This window comes from Stegostoma tigrinum, chromosome 11, assembly GCF_030684315.1.
Source record: "Stegostoma tigrinum isolate sSteTig4 chromosome 11, sSteTig4.hap1, whole genome shotgun sequence".
Classification (NCBI taxonomy): domain Eukaryota; kingdom Metazoa; phylum Chordata; class Chondrichthyes; order Orectolobiformes; family Stegostomatidae; genus Stegostoma; species Stegostoma tigrinum.
The window spans coordinates 52,856,838-52,872,286 of NC_081364.1; the positions used below are offsets into that span (position 1 = coordinate 52,856,838).

The 15,449-nt window shown below is 38.6% G+C and overlaps 1 protein-coding gene across 25 annotated transcripts in view; it reads right to left on the reverse strand.

Annotated features, from left to right (window-relative positions):
• Nucleotides 1–1,146: 1,146 nt before the first annotated feature.
• Nucleotides 1,147–15,449, reverse strand: part of slmapa (sarcolemma associated protein a) — a 293,580-nt gene continuing 279,277 nt past the window's right edge. For 21 of the 25 annotated variants that reach the window (XM_048548186.2, XM_048548184.2, XM_048548183.2 and 18 more), the window contains 3 exons: nt 14,285–14,456; nt 10,673–10,807; nt 1,147–1,451 (listed from right to left, as the gene is read on the reverse strand). In XM_048548186.2, coding sequence (XP_048404143.1) covers nt 1,359–1,451; nt 10,673–10,807; nt 14,285–14,456 — 400 coding nt within the window. In that variant the 3' untranslated portion in view covers nt 1,147–1,358. Of the gene's footprint in view, nt 1,452–2,213; nt 2,307–10,672; nt 10,808–14,284; nt 14,457–15,449 lie in introns of all 25 variants that reach the window. The other 4 variants (XM_048548190.2, XM_048548189.2, XM_048548188.2 and 1 more) reach the window with 1 other exon arrangement.

The window sequence follows — 15,449 nt, forward strand, 5'->3', positions numbered from 1 at the left end:
ATTCACCCTCAGCGCATTTTAAGATAACTTATGTAGCAGATTTCTCAATACATTCTTGAACATCTATTTCTATTGTCAAGGATATTTTAAGCCAGCTGTAATTTTAAAGTTTTTTTTAAATTTGACTACGGAATCTTGAACCAATATATGCAATTATACAGTACAACTTCAACATATCATACTGCGATTGAAAATGTATAAATTGAATTACTTTTAAAATAAGGCAGTACCCAACTCATTTGGCTAAAAAGGTGTCATGAAAAAATTAAGGTGATGATCCATTTTTTCCTCTAACTCACTTCGAAACAAAGTGCTTGCTGGTGTGACTCCTATAATGAGCATGACAGCTGTCTGAAAGACAGATGAATGACTGTCCTGGGAATGTAGTGATTAAGGCAGTAGCATTTGACTGCTTTATGGTTGCAGATTTGAGTCCCAGATAGTCTACACTGTAAGCAAATGCTTACCACTGTGCATCAGAAATATTTCAGTCAGCCTCTTACATAGGTATCCCCATTAGTAGGGAAAACATATAAACATTTTGTCTTTTTATAACCAACTGATGCACATTTTCCACCAACATATACAGAGAAGTGTGGATTTGATTGCTTTTTACAGATTTATAGTCCACTTACCTTTGCAGGTGAAACACTAATTGAGATGGGTGCCCATAAAAAGTCAGCAAAAGGAAGAAACATTTAAAATGTGTCTATTATGCACACAAGACTCAAGTTTACTGCTGTTTCTTTAATAAAAAGTACACTCTGAGATTTAAAAAATTATTGGGAGAAGTTAAGATCCAGTGAAATTCAGGTATAGTCTCCCAACCCTGCAATAGCATAACACTTACAATTTAAATGTGATTGCTGTTTAAATGACCTATCACCTCTTGTATGTGGATCAAGCTGACTGTAGATGAACCATTTAAATTCTGTTAGCATTGGTCTTCTGGCATAAATGCATCAGTTGGTGGAATTGCATCAATATTATCAAAAGATACAGTAGAACTCAGAAGTGAAACTAAATTAACTTCAATGTTTTTAATATTTTGGTACCAAGAAGCCTAGTTTAGGCCACTATATTTCTTTACATAATTCCAAAGTACTGATTTTTTTTTGAAAAGGAAAAATGCAAAACAAAACATCATCTAGAGTAGAATCCAGTCACAAATTTTTATTCCCTCTATATACAATTACATATTATACAGTTCAAGCAAAAATCCTACTGTCGTACTCTGAAACAGCCGTGTTTTTGTTGGAGGTAAAGAGGAAGGAAACACATCTGCTTGTTCCCTGTAGTAAAAGAAAGCCAATGTCAAAGGGGAGGACATTCTGCAGTTTGAGAGACATCTCGCAGTCTCATGGTGAGGCTCTATTCAATGCTGGGTATAACACTACCACTGTCACAGCAACCAGCACGGCCATCACTGGCATCCACTTGAACAATCCACCCTGAAAAGTTTTATTGAAGAGTCAAGTTAATAGTTTATGGGCTATTGTCCTCTAAAAATACAGACAAGCAGTTTGGGGCAAAATAAATTTTAAGTACTGAACTGCTACATTTAACATTGCGTCTCTACCAATCTCTGATCGCAAATTGAGACCAAATACTTATCAGAACTGTGCTTAATACAAAATAAATCTTCAGTGACAATACTGCAAACAATGAAGATCTGATAATGTATCCACGATTACTTAATTTTACTTCTATAGTTTTACAAAAGTTTGAAAAAATCAATTGGGGTAATTACAGTCTGCTGCAGTAAATAAGCTTTTTTCTTTCACTATCTTTTTAGTTAAAATTAATTAAATGAATATGGATTACAAAGAGAGAGCTAAATGTAAATATAGGAGTTTATTTCACAATTAAATGTTACCCCAATCTGCTGTATTATTATAACAGGTAAGCACAAATACTAGAAAATTATTTAGTGTTAGGTAGACAATAAGCATGCTAGACTGGCATGATTGTGATGATGCAGCAAAACATAGCAAAATAGGTATTGAAGCAGTTTTTTCTAAAAATGAAAGATGTTCCAACATGGAAGCAAAGAAAAAAATAAATATGTGCATCAAAACGTAGTTAATGTCGGTAGTAGAAAACCTTGCAACATAGGTTAGCAAATTAAAACTGCATTAAGACTGTTCATGCATTTTGAGAAGAAGGGATACAAGTAGCAGAGGAACACACAGACATAAATTGTAGCTGTGTACCTTTATCTACCATAGGTAATCAGACCACCAGTACAGGAAAGCCAGGATTAGGGCGACGCCCAGAGCAGGGATGGGTTGCAATATTGTAGAAGGCTGAGGGAGGTAAGGGATATTCACAGTCACTGTGTGCAAAGCACCAGAATGCACAGTGGAGATTTTCAGGGAATATATTGGTGGGACATAAATGTAAGCATTCTAAAGTTTAGTACAGAGGATAAATAACAGCTCTAAAATAGATCTGACAATTTGTCTGCAAAGTGCTGTCTCGCAAAACATTTTACATGTTAGTAGGGAGATTAGGCCCAGGTTAGCCATCTTACTGGCGGAGCAGAAAATGTATTAAGTTCTTCAGAAAACACAAATATGAGCCCTTATTTTGTTGAAGTGAGATACTTATTACCTAGTTAAGCACGTCTTCTGACAGGTACTTTTAAGCGTTATAATCAGAAAAATATATGGAAAGGGATATTCATGCCGACAATTCTGTATAAAGTGAAGACTGAATAATTGTGAATTATTCAATTACTTCATTATCTTACAGATCATGGCTTTAAATACCAAGTAAGTGCTGGCTTAATTATTTAAATCCCACGTAAAAGATAAAGGAAAGTTATCCTAACTGATTCTCTGCAATTGTGTAACTGTGTTTTCCACAAGAGTGACTATTTCAAAAATACTTCAATGACTGTAAAGCACTTTGATAAATAATAGTACAAAGGAAAGTCGAGCAATTAAGAATGCTAGAAACCACAATCAGGTAACAATGATCCAATCAGAGCCTGCCTAAAGAAATATAATTTTGCCCATTTCGTTTAGGAAAGGTTATCACTCAATACAGAAGACGGCTATTTGCTATTTTCAAGAAGGTAGATATAGTTTTTGTAGCAAAAGAGATTAGGGGCTAGGGTATTTAGCTCGATGATCAGCCACAATCATGAAGAATTGTGGGGCAGGGTCATGGGGTCGAATGGCCTATGACTGCTCCAATCTTCAATGTTGCTATAAATACCTGTCAATTCAAATTACTACATGCCCTTTCAAATCATACATCTCTGACCCACTGTTGTTTTATTCATTAATGCCCTTTGCTGGGCCAGCATTTATTGTCCATCTTTATCTGCCCTTGTGAAGGTGCTGCCGAGTTGCTTTCTTGGACTGCTGCACTCCATTTGCTCCACAAAACTACTGGGAAGGGAATGTGGATTCCCTGGATTTTGACCCATGACATTGAAAGTCACAGGTACATTTCCAACTTAGAACGATAAGTGGATTGGGAACTTGCAGGTGAAATTGTTACCATGCATCTAGTGCCCTTGTACTTCGAGATGATGGCGATCGTGGATTTGGAACATATTGTCCAAGAACCCCGGGCGAATTTCTGCAGTAAATCTTACAGATGGTATATAATGCTGTAAATGAGTGTTGGTGGTGGAGGGTTTGTGTGCGTATGAGTGTAGTCAGGAGGTCACTTACTTGCTGCAAAATTCTGAGCCTCTAACCTGCTCATGCAACCAAGGACTTATATTGCCAGTTAGCTCAATTTCTAATCAATGGTAACCCAAGGATGCTGATGGTTGGGGATTCAGCGATGGGGTAATGCTGTTGAATGTCAAGGGACTTTAGTTATATTCTTTCTTTTTGGAGATGGTCATTTCCCCGGCATTTAAATGGTATGAATATTACCTGTATGGCAGCATAACCCTGGCTATTGTTCAGGTTTTGCTGCATTTGAACATGGACTACTTCAGGACCTAAAGTATCATGAATGTGCAACCTTGAGCGGACGATCCCACATTTGACATGATGATGAAAGGATGGCCATTGATGAAGCAGATGGTTGGGTGGAGGATACTACATTGGGGAACTCCTGCAGAGTGATCCCTGAGCCGAGATGGCTGATCTCCAACAACCACAACCATCTTCCTTGTTACTGTAACCAGCGGCAATATTTCCCTGATTCCCACTGATTTGATGCCATACTAATAGGGCTTGGCTAGGGGAGCTCCAGAACTTGCTGTTCCCCTGGCCAAGCTGTTCTGGTACAGTTACAACACTGGCATCCAACCGACAATGTGGAAAATTGCCCAAGTATGTCCTTGCTGGACAAATCCAATCTTGCCATATACTGCCCCATCAGTCTACAGTTGATCATCTATACAGTGATGGGAGGTGTCATCAACAGTGCTATCAAGCTGCATCTGCTCAGGGGCACCAGTTTGGGTTCCCCTAGAGCAACTCAGACCCTGACCTCATTACAGCTTTAGTTCAAACATGGATTTAAAAAAAAACTGATCTCAAGAGGTGAGGTGAGAGTGACAATCCCTTGACATCAAGGCTGCATTTGACCAAGTGTGGCATCAAGGAGTCCTATCAAAACTGGAATCAATGGGTATTAGAGGGCAAACTCTCTGGTGGTCACAGTCATACCTGACACATAGGCAGATGGCTGTGATTGTTGGAGGTCAGTCATCTCAGCTACTGGACATCTCTGCAGGAGTTCTTTGGGGTACTGTCCTAGGTCCAATCATGTTTAGCTGCTTCAACAACGACGTTCCCTCCATCATAAGGTCAGAAGTGGGGTTGATCGCACAACGTTCAACACCATTTGCGACTTCTCAGAGACCGAAGCAGTCTGGTTCCAAATGCAACAAGATCCAGACTTGGGCTGACAAATGCTAGGCTATGATGATCACCAACAAGAGACAACCTAACCACCACCCCTTGACGTTTAATGATGTTACCATCACTGAATTCCCCCAGTATCAACATCCTGGGAGTTATTATTGATCAGAAACTCAACTGGACTCACCACATAAATGCAGTGGCTACAATAGCAGATCAAAGGCCAGGAATACTGCAGCGAGTAACTCCCCAAAGCCTGTCCACCTATAAGACACAAGAAAGGAGTATGATGAAATACTCCCCACCTGGAAGAGTGCAGTCCCACTAACAGTCAAGAAGCCTGACAACATCCAGAGCAAAGCAACCTGCTTGACTGGCACTACATCCACAAGCAACCACTCCTTCCAGCACTGATGCTCAGTAGCCACAATGTGTACTATCTAGAAGATGCACTGCAAAAATTCACCAAAGATCCTCAGACAGCACCTTCCAAACCCACAACCGTTGGATGCCTTCAAGGCAGAGATCGACAAATTCTTGATCTCAAAAGGAATCAAGGGCTACGGAGAGAGTTCAGGGAAGTGGTGTTGAAATGCCCATCAGCCATGATTTAAATGGCGGAGTGGACTTGATGGGCCGAATGGCCTTACTTCCACTCCTGTCTTATGGTCTAACCACTTCCATCAGAATGACAAGGGTAGCAGAAATGTGGGAACGCCACAACCTTCAAGTTCCCTTCTAAGCCACTCATCATCCTGAAATGAACATATATCATCGTTCCTTCACTACTGCTGGGTCAAAATCCTGGAAATCTCTTCATAATGGCATTGTGGGTCAACCCACAGCAGATGGATTGCAGCGGTTCAAGAAGACAGCTCACCACAACCTTCAACAACAACTTGGCAGGGGGCAATAAACATTGGTATGTAAAATGAATAAAAAAAAGTCAAGAGCAGGCACTCTTATCTCATCTCATGTCACCGTCAGCTCTTTTGTGCATGCTTGAGCCTAGCCTGTAATGAAAGCGGGAGCTGAGTAACTGTGTGCCAGTGACCAGGGTATTGTTAAGCAAGTGCTGCTTGATAACACCTGTCACCATTTTATTGCTGATTGCAAGTAAACTGATGGAGTAGTAATAGGTTGGGTTGGATTTGCCCTGTTTTATATGTACAGGGCTTACCTGAGCAGTTTTCCACATTGTTGAGTAGATACTGTGTTGTAGCTGCACTGGTGGAAAACTTGAGAGAAGACAAAATAGCTCTAAAACCCAGCGAGACTAGGGAGAAGCATAAAAGATGAGGTACTACTGAATGTAATGGCAGTAACTCACCAAGGGTCCACTGACAACATCATCCAATCTCATGACTGTACTATCTAAAAAGTCAAGGGCAGCAGATTCATGGGAACACCGCAACCTGAAGTTCCGCTCTAAGCCACACTTCATTCTGATTTGAAATAATATGGTCATTCCTTCAATGTTGCTAGGCTAAAATTCTGGAATTGTCATCCTAACAGCATCTTGGGTGAACCTGCATCCCAAAGACTGCAACAGTTCGAGAATGCAGCCCATCATCACCTTTTTAAGGGCAACTAGGGATAGACAATAAATACTTATTAACTAGTGACAACCACATCCCATGAATGAATAACAACAGTCAATCATGGTTCCATTTCAGCCCAGGAGTCAGCTAAATTGATAGCTTAGTTCAGGAGGGAAATCTAATGGCAGGAGCCAGTAGCCAAACTCTCAGGGAAAGTCTCAGTGATCAAGAGTGGGGAGGTGGTGGGTAGGAAAACGAGGTCAAAGGGAGGCTGTGGTACTGGAGAAGAGTGCAGGTAGAGAAGACGTGGTGAGGGGAGGTCTTGGGGATGACTGTTCATATGCAGATCAGATGAACGAGTTCATAACCAGCAGTGGAAAGTTGAGAGATAATGGGAACTGCAGATGCTGGAGAATCCAAGATAATAAAATGTGAGGCTGGATGAACACAGCAGGCCAAGCAGCATCTCAGGAGCACAAAAGCTGACGTTTCGGGCCTAGACCCTTCATCAGAGAGGGGGATGGGGTGAGGGTTCTGGAATAAATAGGGAGAGAGGGGGAGGCAAACCGAAGATGGAGAAAAGAAGATAGGTGGAGAGAGTATAGGTGGGGAGGTAGGGAGGGGATAGGTCAGTCCGGTGAAGACTGACAGGTCAAGGAGGTGGAATGAGGTTAGTAGGTAGATGGGTGTGCGGTTTGGGGTGGGAGGAAGGGATGGGTGAGAGGAAGAACAGGTTAGGAAGGCAGAGACAGGTTGGACTGGTTTTGGGAAAGTTGAAGCTTTTCTTGAGCGGCTAGGGGAGCACCTGGTTCACTTTTACATTCCTCTCTCATTGGGAAATCCTTTCAATAATAAATGAGACTCCCAAATGAACTAACAAAGCCCTTTTTGAATATATAAATAACGTGTCTTAGCTCTCCGCAGCAAGATGCAGATATGACAATGTCCACCAGTGTAAAACTGACAGTGGACATGAACATAGTGTGTTGGTATTGTATTTCACTCATTTAACTGGTTATCTCTCACCTCTAATGTCTGTTGCTGTGGCATTGTTGGGGTGTGTTTAATGGTTTAATCTCAATTTCACTAACAACCACCACTGTGTAGCAGAAAATTTCCTTTTCTAACTAAGACAACTGTGTAAAGATTTCTCTCCTAAAACTTCCTGCAATTCTTCCTTATTATCTTTAGACTTGTCGTTCACCTGTTTAAATCAAGTAACTGCTTATCACAATTTTAAAGAAATGTACTGAATTAACCTTTACTATTTTCAGAACAATTGCAAAGCCACAATATTTCAACTATCTTCAATAACTAGCATTTTATTTCTGATCAACACTTATCTCCAGAAATAACACTGCTGATTTATACTGTGCCTTTGCCAAACTTCCTTTGTTTATGGTGCAAATTCATAATCGAAGTTGAAAACAGGAGTGCTTCACTGTACTAGGTGCAGTGTTTCATACGAATCATAAAGTGTAAAGTATGCATGACTTGAGACCAATGAAGTCAATATAAAGCAGTACAAGAGGAAAACAGTGAACCTAGAGTGAAGCAGCATGAGGGGAGAACAGTTAATAGTGTGAAACAGTGCCTGATGGCAGATACTGAACCCAAAACATTAACTCTGATTTCTAACCACAGCTGCTGCTGGACCTGCTGAGACTTTCCAGCATCTGTAGTTCTTTTGAATTTTATTCAGCATAAAGCAGTGCAAGAGGGAGCTGTGAACTCAGTATAAAGCAGTGGAAGAATGAATTAGTGAATCCACTATAAAGCAGTGTGAGGGGAGAGTAACGAATCCAGTATGAAACAGTGTGAGCAGAGCGGTGAAGTCAGTATAAAGCAGGAACAAAAACAGTTGCTGGAAAAGCTCAGCAGGTCTGGCAGCATCTGTATAAGGCAGTGTGAGCAGAGCGGTGAACTCAGTATGAAGCAGTGTGAGCAGAGCGGAGAACTCAGTAATGAAGCAGTGTGAGCAGAGCGGTGAACTTAGTATGATGCCATGTGAGCAGAGCGGTGAAATCAGTATGAAGCAGTGTGAGCAGTGAACCCCAACATAAAGCTGTCAGAGAGGAGACTAGTGAACTCAGCATGAAGCAGTGTAAAAGAGGAGCAATTAATCCAATATAAAGCAGTGCAAGATTTTGGTGAATCTGGTTTGAAGCAGTGGGAGAAAATAACCATTGAAACCAATATAAAACAGAGTGAAAGGTGAGCAATGAACCTGGTACAAAGCAGTATGAATACGAATAGTGAACCTGCTGTACAGCAGCGCATGAGAAGAGGACGGAACCTGGCATAAAACAGCACGCGAATGAGGTGATTATGGGAAAGGAGAAGAAGAGAAAGAACCTCTTTGCTGCTTCTGCTTTTCTTAACTTGTTCAATCTCCGAAGGTTCAGTATAGTATAGCAACTAGTGTCGAGATTAGTAAAGTATATAAAAACATGCTTACTTGATTCAATTATAACTTCTGGCACATAATTCATTCGAGCACAATAAAGATGGCAGATCGGGCAATGTATTACAGCTGTAGCATATGGGAGTTTACTGGATGCCAGTTTTAACTAAAAGTAAACATGTCTGCAGTATGCTTTTGAAGAGTAGAGTCAGCTCAGAGTTTGACCTGCAGGCTGATCTACAGACATTGTAACACATCAGGGAGGATGATACATAACTGAATTCTTTGTACCAGGAGGAAACCCGCATCTCTCAGGATTCAGTTACCTGATTTGATCTGTGTTAAGGCACAGGAGAGTGTGGTTGTAGTGGAACAGATAAGAGGACCCAGAGAAAGAGCAGGATCTTCAGCCTATGAAATTTTCCAACATGCTCTTTCAGTCCGTGTGGATGAGTCTGAGGGCTGCAGTCTGGATAAGCAAACTGGCCTTTGCACCATGGCATAAGACGACATTCAAGTTGGGCAACAAAATAGAATGTAGCAATTGTAGGAGACAGTACAATGACGGGAAGTGACACTGTTTACTAAGAACAGGAGTCCAGATGCATGACCCCAGGGTTGGAGAGGAACTTACAGTGGAAGGGGAGCAGTTTGTTGTGGATTATGCAGATACCAGTGATAAAGCAGGACATAGAAGGAGGTTCTGCCTCATCAGTATGCGATGCTAGGCATCAAATTAAGAAGCAGATTAAGAAGGTTATGATTTCTGGACTATAACCCAAGCCACGCCAAATTGGAAAAGGGAACATAACATTACAGAAATAAACAGGTGGTTCAAAGACTGATATGGGAATGGGTTCTAGGGCGAAACGGCACTGGCACCAGTACTGCAGAAAGTGTGACATGAACTGATGCAATGGTGTCACTTGAACCATGTTTCCAATCTGTTTTGCATTCTTTGAAACTGACCTCAGGTTTCAGGGACTGCTGTTATCCTACCTACCAGTTGGCCCTCCTGGATTGATAGGAGGGTGTAGATCAAGATTATTAAAATCTACTTTTCTCCACATAACTTTAAAGACATTTTGCAGACTTTACCATGAAAATGCAGGTATGTAGGAAATTAATCAAGAGTCGGAGACATATGGGTAAAATAGTTGAATACAGCAGCATTTCAATAGGAAAGTTCAGTTCAGTTTATTTCCTAATGCTCACAAGCCCGATTATGACCCCTTGATTTAAGCTTTTAGCAAAATCAAAGCCATAAAAATTGCAATTCAACACTAATTTGGTTAAAGTATTACTTTGGCATGAAAAGGCGAGTAAATTTGAATCCTTTGATTTAGATAAAGATATAATATACAGCAAATCTTAACCGACATCTTATGAATCAATGCTGTCAATAAATGTGTGAAAATTCTATGTTTGAAATATCGAAAGTTTACTGTTTCATCACAATCTCTGCAATGTCTGAGTAGTCAGTTGAGGGTGTGAGTTGGAAGGCTCTCTGCCGCTCAGTTTTATTTCAGCAAAGTTGTGTTATTATTTAATTATTTATGCTGCAAGTAAGTATAACAGTGATGTGGTTACCCCCTGCATTATGTTTCTAATATATAGTATGCATTTTACACTAATTATGTGGATCTCTTGATCATCCGGAACATTTGATTAACTGGCACACTCCTGGTCCCATAGGTGCCTGCTAATAAGAACTTTGCTGTATAATTTACAGTGTTTTGTGCAGTTGTGATTGGAAGTGGTATAAAGATTTGATTTCCTATCAGGCTTAAAATTTACAAGCTTACACTAATAGATGAAAAATAATTAACATCAAACTTGACAAAAAAATTATTGAAAGAACATCAGCATTGAAGCCAATCAGTAAGACTTACATTGTTTCCCTTCTGTTGCAGCAGCTTCAAATTTTCTTTACAATTTTCAAGTTCTTCTGTGATGGACTCATTCTCTTGTTGAGTCTTGTCAAGCTTTTCCTTCAACTCCAGGTACATGGTCTGATTTGCTTCATACTAGAACACATATCAAATATAGGGAGTATATTGTAGATACTGTGCGTGTTCTGAACATATGTAGCAAGTACTTGTTTAGATTTTTAAATTCTATGACTTCATCATTAATCTATTATTAATTTCACATGATATTAACTGTAGTTTTTGCATGCTGTATACAATGCAGTTATAGTCTTTGTTGTTTAAAATTGCTATTTAAAATTACTTTTCTTTCCCACATTTTCCCTCTGGCATTCTCACATTACTCTGCTCCTGAATGTAATTACTTATGCAGTGAGTCCTGATATGTGCCGCCCAGTGCCAGATATGCTTTATACACCAGAGGCAAGTAACCTAACACTACTTACAATTAAGGATAACACAAGAGGAAAGGTAAATGGAAAAGGTGTAGGAAGACTGCTGTTACTTGATACTTCAGCATCAAAAGCCAGCCTAAAAAATAAATTCCCAGAAGAAGAACAAATAGCTTGAATTTACTCTTTAATCAAATGAATTTAATCAATCAATCTCCTTCTTTCGGTGTAAAATGGATCATTCCAAATGGCTTTTTTTAAATCAGGTTTTAAATTCAGGTAAATTTGCTGTTCTGACCTTACATTAGCATCATAACTGGTGCTAGTGTTTTAGCTACAGAATTAATCTCTCCAATAATAAATTAAAAAAGGATCAAACTTTCACTTTACTCACCACGAGTAAAGAACAGGGAAAGGTATTCTTGGTTTAGTGAGAGCTGCTTATGATCTTTCCAAGTGATTTCAATGACTCTTTCATTTGAGAGGTAATGAATGGCTTTATTTTGTGCACCGGCTGTGGTATAGCAAGACATCATTTCCCACGACATAGCCAATTCAAGTTAACCTCAGTCTGATTTATTGTATTCATTCAAGTTTCACTGAAATGTGGGTTAACAGGGTCTCACAGTCTGGATTGGCATTTTCTGCCCATCTCTAATTGGCCAGAGGGCCGTTCAGAGTCAACCATGTTACTGCCTTTATACTGAGTTCACATGTAGGCCAGACCAGATACAGATGGCAGATTTCATTCCTTAAAGGACAACAATGAACCAGATGGGTTTTTCCTAACAATGGTCAATGGCTTCATGGTCATTATTTGAGTCTTATTTCCACCATCAGCCATAGCAAGTTCCCAGAACATTACCTGAGTCTTTGGATTAATAGTCTAGCGTTAATATCACTAGGCCATCACCTAGCCATAACATGGGCTTATTGTGCAGTTTTCCTCTACTTATTGGATGAGGTGACTGAAATATGGGGATAAAAACCTTTTGGAAGCTTCCCATGGCAGAAACGGTGTAATAAATCAATAGCACTGAAAATGCTGGCGAATGACTTGGCACATTATTACGCACCTTCAGGTCCCTTGCTGCTAAAGCCAGATTTTTATCTCCATGTTTCAGTAATCATTGTTACTGAATGTCTATGAAATTAGCAATTTAATGTATTATTAAGTCAGATTTATGTTATGACCCAAAGAAAAGACTTCCACATTCTTGTTCCAGCTGGATTTCAGAACATATCCCTAAGGTTAAAGGAAGAGAATCTAAGCAACTGCACTATTCCTTCTAAGACAACATTAAATTCTTTTAATTTCTTATTTCATTTCATGAATTTCATTTCCTTACCAAAATAAACAGTTTCTCTTTATCTAACATACTGAATAACTGTCACTTTAAATACTTCATTTCTATATTCAGGAAATAAAAGTCAAATTTATTTTATCTGTAAATAAAATTAATAATTTAAACCTGATATCATTTGATAATCTGGCCCTTAATAACAAATGATACAAGGGCTGAAATGATAAATATTCATGATAAGTACAATGAATTTAGCTTGTATTCCAGGGCTACAAATTCTTTCCTGACATTCAGTGTCCTTGTTGAATCCAATGAATTGAATATGGATGACGTCATGTAAGTCCACATTTAACTCCATCTGCTGTAGTTTTGCCCGCCACCTCTATTTGTCTATACTGCATTGTAATTTTCTACTCCCAGTCATATAATTTACTGTGCCTATTAACATACTATTAACTAAAAACTCATTAACACAATTCTCTATTCTTCTGTCTGCCTGAGTCACCATTACATATAGTATATGGTGAAAAGCAGAGACCTGTGTTTCCTGGTGAATGTCACTGGTCACAACCTACCAATTACAAACAAACATTTTATCCCAATTCTCTATCTCCTATCACCTAATCAAGTCAATTTTAATCTCAAGGCTATAAATAATTTTATCAGCTTTCAATGTTTCCTATTTAACTCGTGTGAAATGTTATCAATTATCTTTTGGAAGCCCATATAATGTCCAAGATTTCAGTAAGTTTAGTGAGACATCATCAACTTTCATAAATCTATACAAATGCTCAATAATCAGTGATTATTTGTCCAACTGCTCAGTTATTGTCTCTACGGCTAGATTCCAGTAATTTCTTTACAACTCATTTTAAACTGGCAATTATCTATTTATTTACATCCTACCAAGTTAAATAATGGAGCCAGATTTACAGTTTGCAGTCCAAAAGGCACAATTGCTAAAGCTGGAGAGTTTTGAAAGGATTCTACAAATGCATCTATTTCTTCGCTTATTTTAAAATACCTTGAAAAGAAATAATCAGCTCCGTGAGATTTGCCAACCTTAAGCTCCATTGTTTTTTTTTGCATTACCATCTTTTTGTAAAGCATTTAACATTTTCATGTAGGTTATCCTGCCAACAGTTCGACCCAGTTTACTATGGTCAACTTATTTCCCAACTTATTAGGTTTTTAGGAGTTAACAAACCAATCTGTGACTTTCCTTTCTTCATCTGAACCTAATGACGGACTCAGTCGTATGATGGTCAATCACGTCTGTGTAAGAACAATGCTCCCTTACTGTCAGATTGTTGAATGATGCTGGCTTGTTCATCATTAAATAAAGTTGATTCTAAAACATATTTGTTCTAGAAAACATAAGAAAATCCTTGTCTTTATTATTCCAGCTAAATTTGCTCCTTCTAGTCAGTGAAAATTAAAATCTCCATTGTAGCCAAGTAGATTTTTCATCTTTTGTTATTCTCTAATGATACTCATAATCTTTCCAGTTCAATGATGATCCTAATTGAAATGCCTTTCTAAAAGATCGAAAGGCTTGGACTATTTAGCTTCTAAATCATGCTGTAATTATAATCAGGTCTCTGTTTTAATGGCTACATTGTTGCCTTTCACGTGAACCTCAGCTTTTAATGTGTGGTTTATGTATTCAAAATTCTCTCTTTATGGCATGCACGTCTTATTTGGGTAATTCTTATTACTGTCCCCATATGTTCTGCAGTATGTTGCACATTCAATTGAAACAAATACCATGGAAAATCACATACCCAAATACCTCAAATCACTTCTTTCTGGAATTGTGAGAATATACACTTGTGAAGCACATTATAGTTAATCCAATTCTTCTATAAAAGGTATGTTACCTGTTGCTGAAACTTCTGAGTCTCATTCTCAGCCTGTGCTAGTTGTACTCTTAGTTCTTTTGTCTCTTGTGAGCGTTGCTCCTTTAACATTCCAACCTGAACTTCTAGTTCTTTACGAGAAATCTCCAGGTCACTGACATCTTTGGTCAGCTTAACACTCTGTTGCTGAGCACTGTAACAATAATCATAGGTTGTTTTTCAATATTTTCCTCAGTCATATCCGCAAGTAAATTATTGAAGTATAATTGACTCAAAACAAAAGTTGAAATCAATTTCATCTGTAATTAGTAGCACAGTAGAGAACTGTGTCAATCACGTCTGTGTCAACAATTTGCTTGAGCAGTTCAAAACTTATTTAACTCACCTGCTTTCCTCCCATACGCTTTACGTCTCCATTTGCTTTAAATACTTACACAACATTTTGTTAAAAGATATAATTCTCTTTGCCACAAGGAGTAATTGAGGAAAATCTTAAAGGATCTGGTAAGTATTTTAACTAATAGATATACTATACATCAGTCAGTATGAAGATGCGTTTGTTGCCTTTCTTGGCAACTCCAAAGTAGAGGGTACAACACTACATAAAAACAACTTTTTACTGAAACTTCACATCAACCAGACTGTTTCCTTGAGATATTTAAATTCTCCTGAAGAATCTCCACAGGTGGCTGACTGGAATTTCAAGCCTGTTTCAAGTCTGCTACATATACACACACTAAGAATACATGGCACACAACAATATTCTGTGACAAATTCTTCCAGTTTCTGACTTGAAATATATATTCATTGAGTTTATCAAGTTCAAGGCAAGAAACCAATAGAATATTCTATAAATTAGTATTCTCATTTCTAGCGTTTCACTACTTCAGAATAAAAAGAGGGAATATATTTCCAAGCTTCTGGCAATACCACTGTACGACTAACAACAGACTTAGTATACAGGAATAGCTGACGGTTCATTATTCCAAGATTACTTCTTTCCTTGCTTTGTCAGGATAGAACTCAAATCCCCCAGACATCCTGAAGGGTGGGAAGTTGAAGTACAATGTTCTGGCACATGGATGTGTTTTGCTACAAACTTAATTTTCAGCAAATGCAAGAAAAGTTCTGAAAATCATTTCAAACAAAGGTACTGCATTAAAAACACTGAACCTATGATAATTCC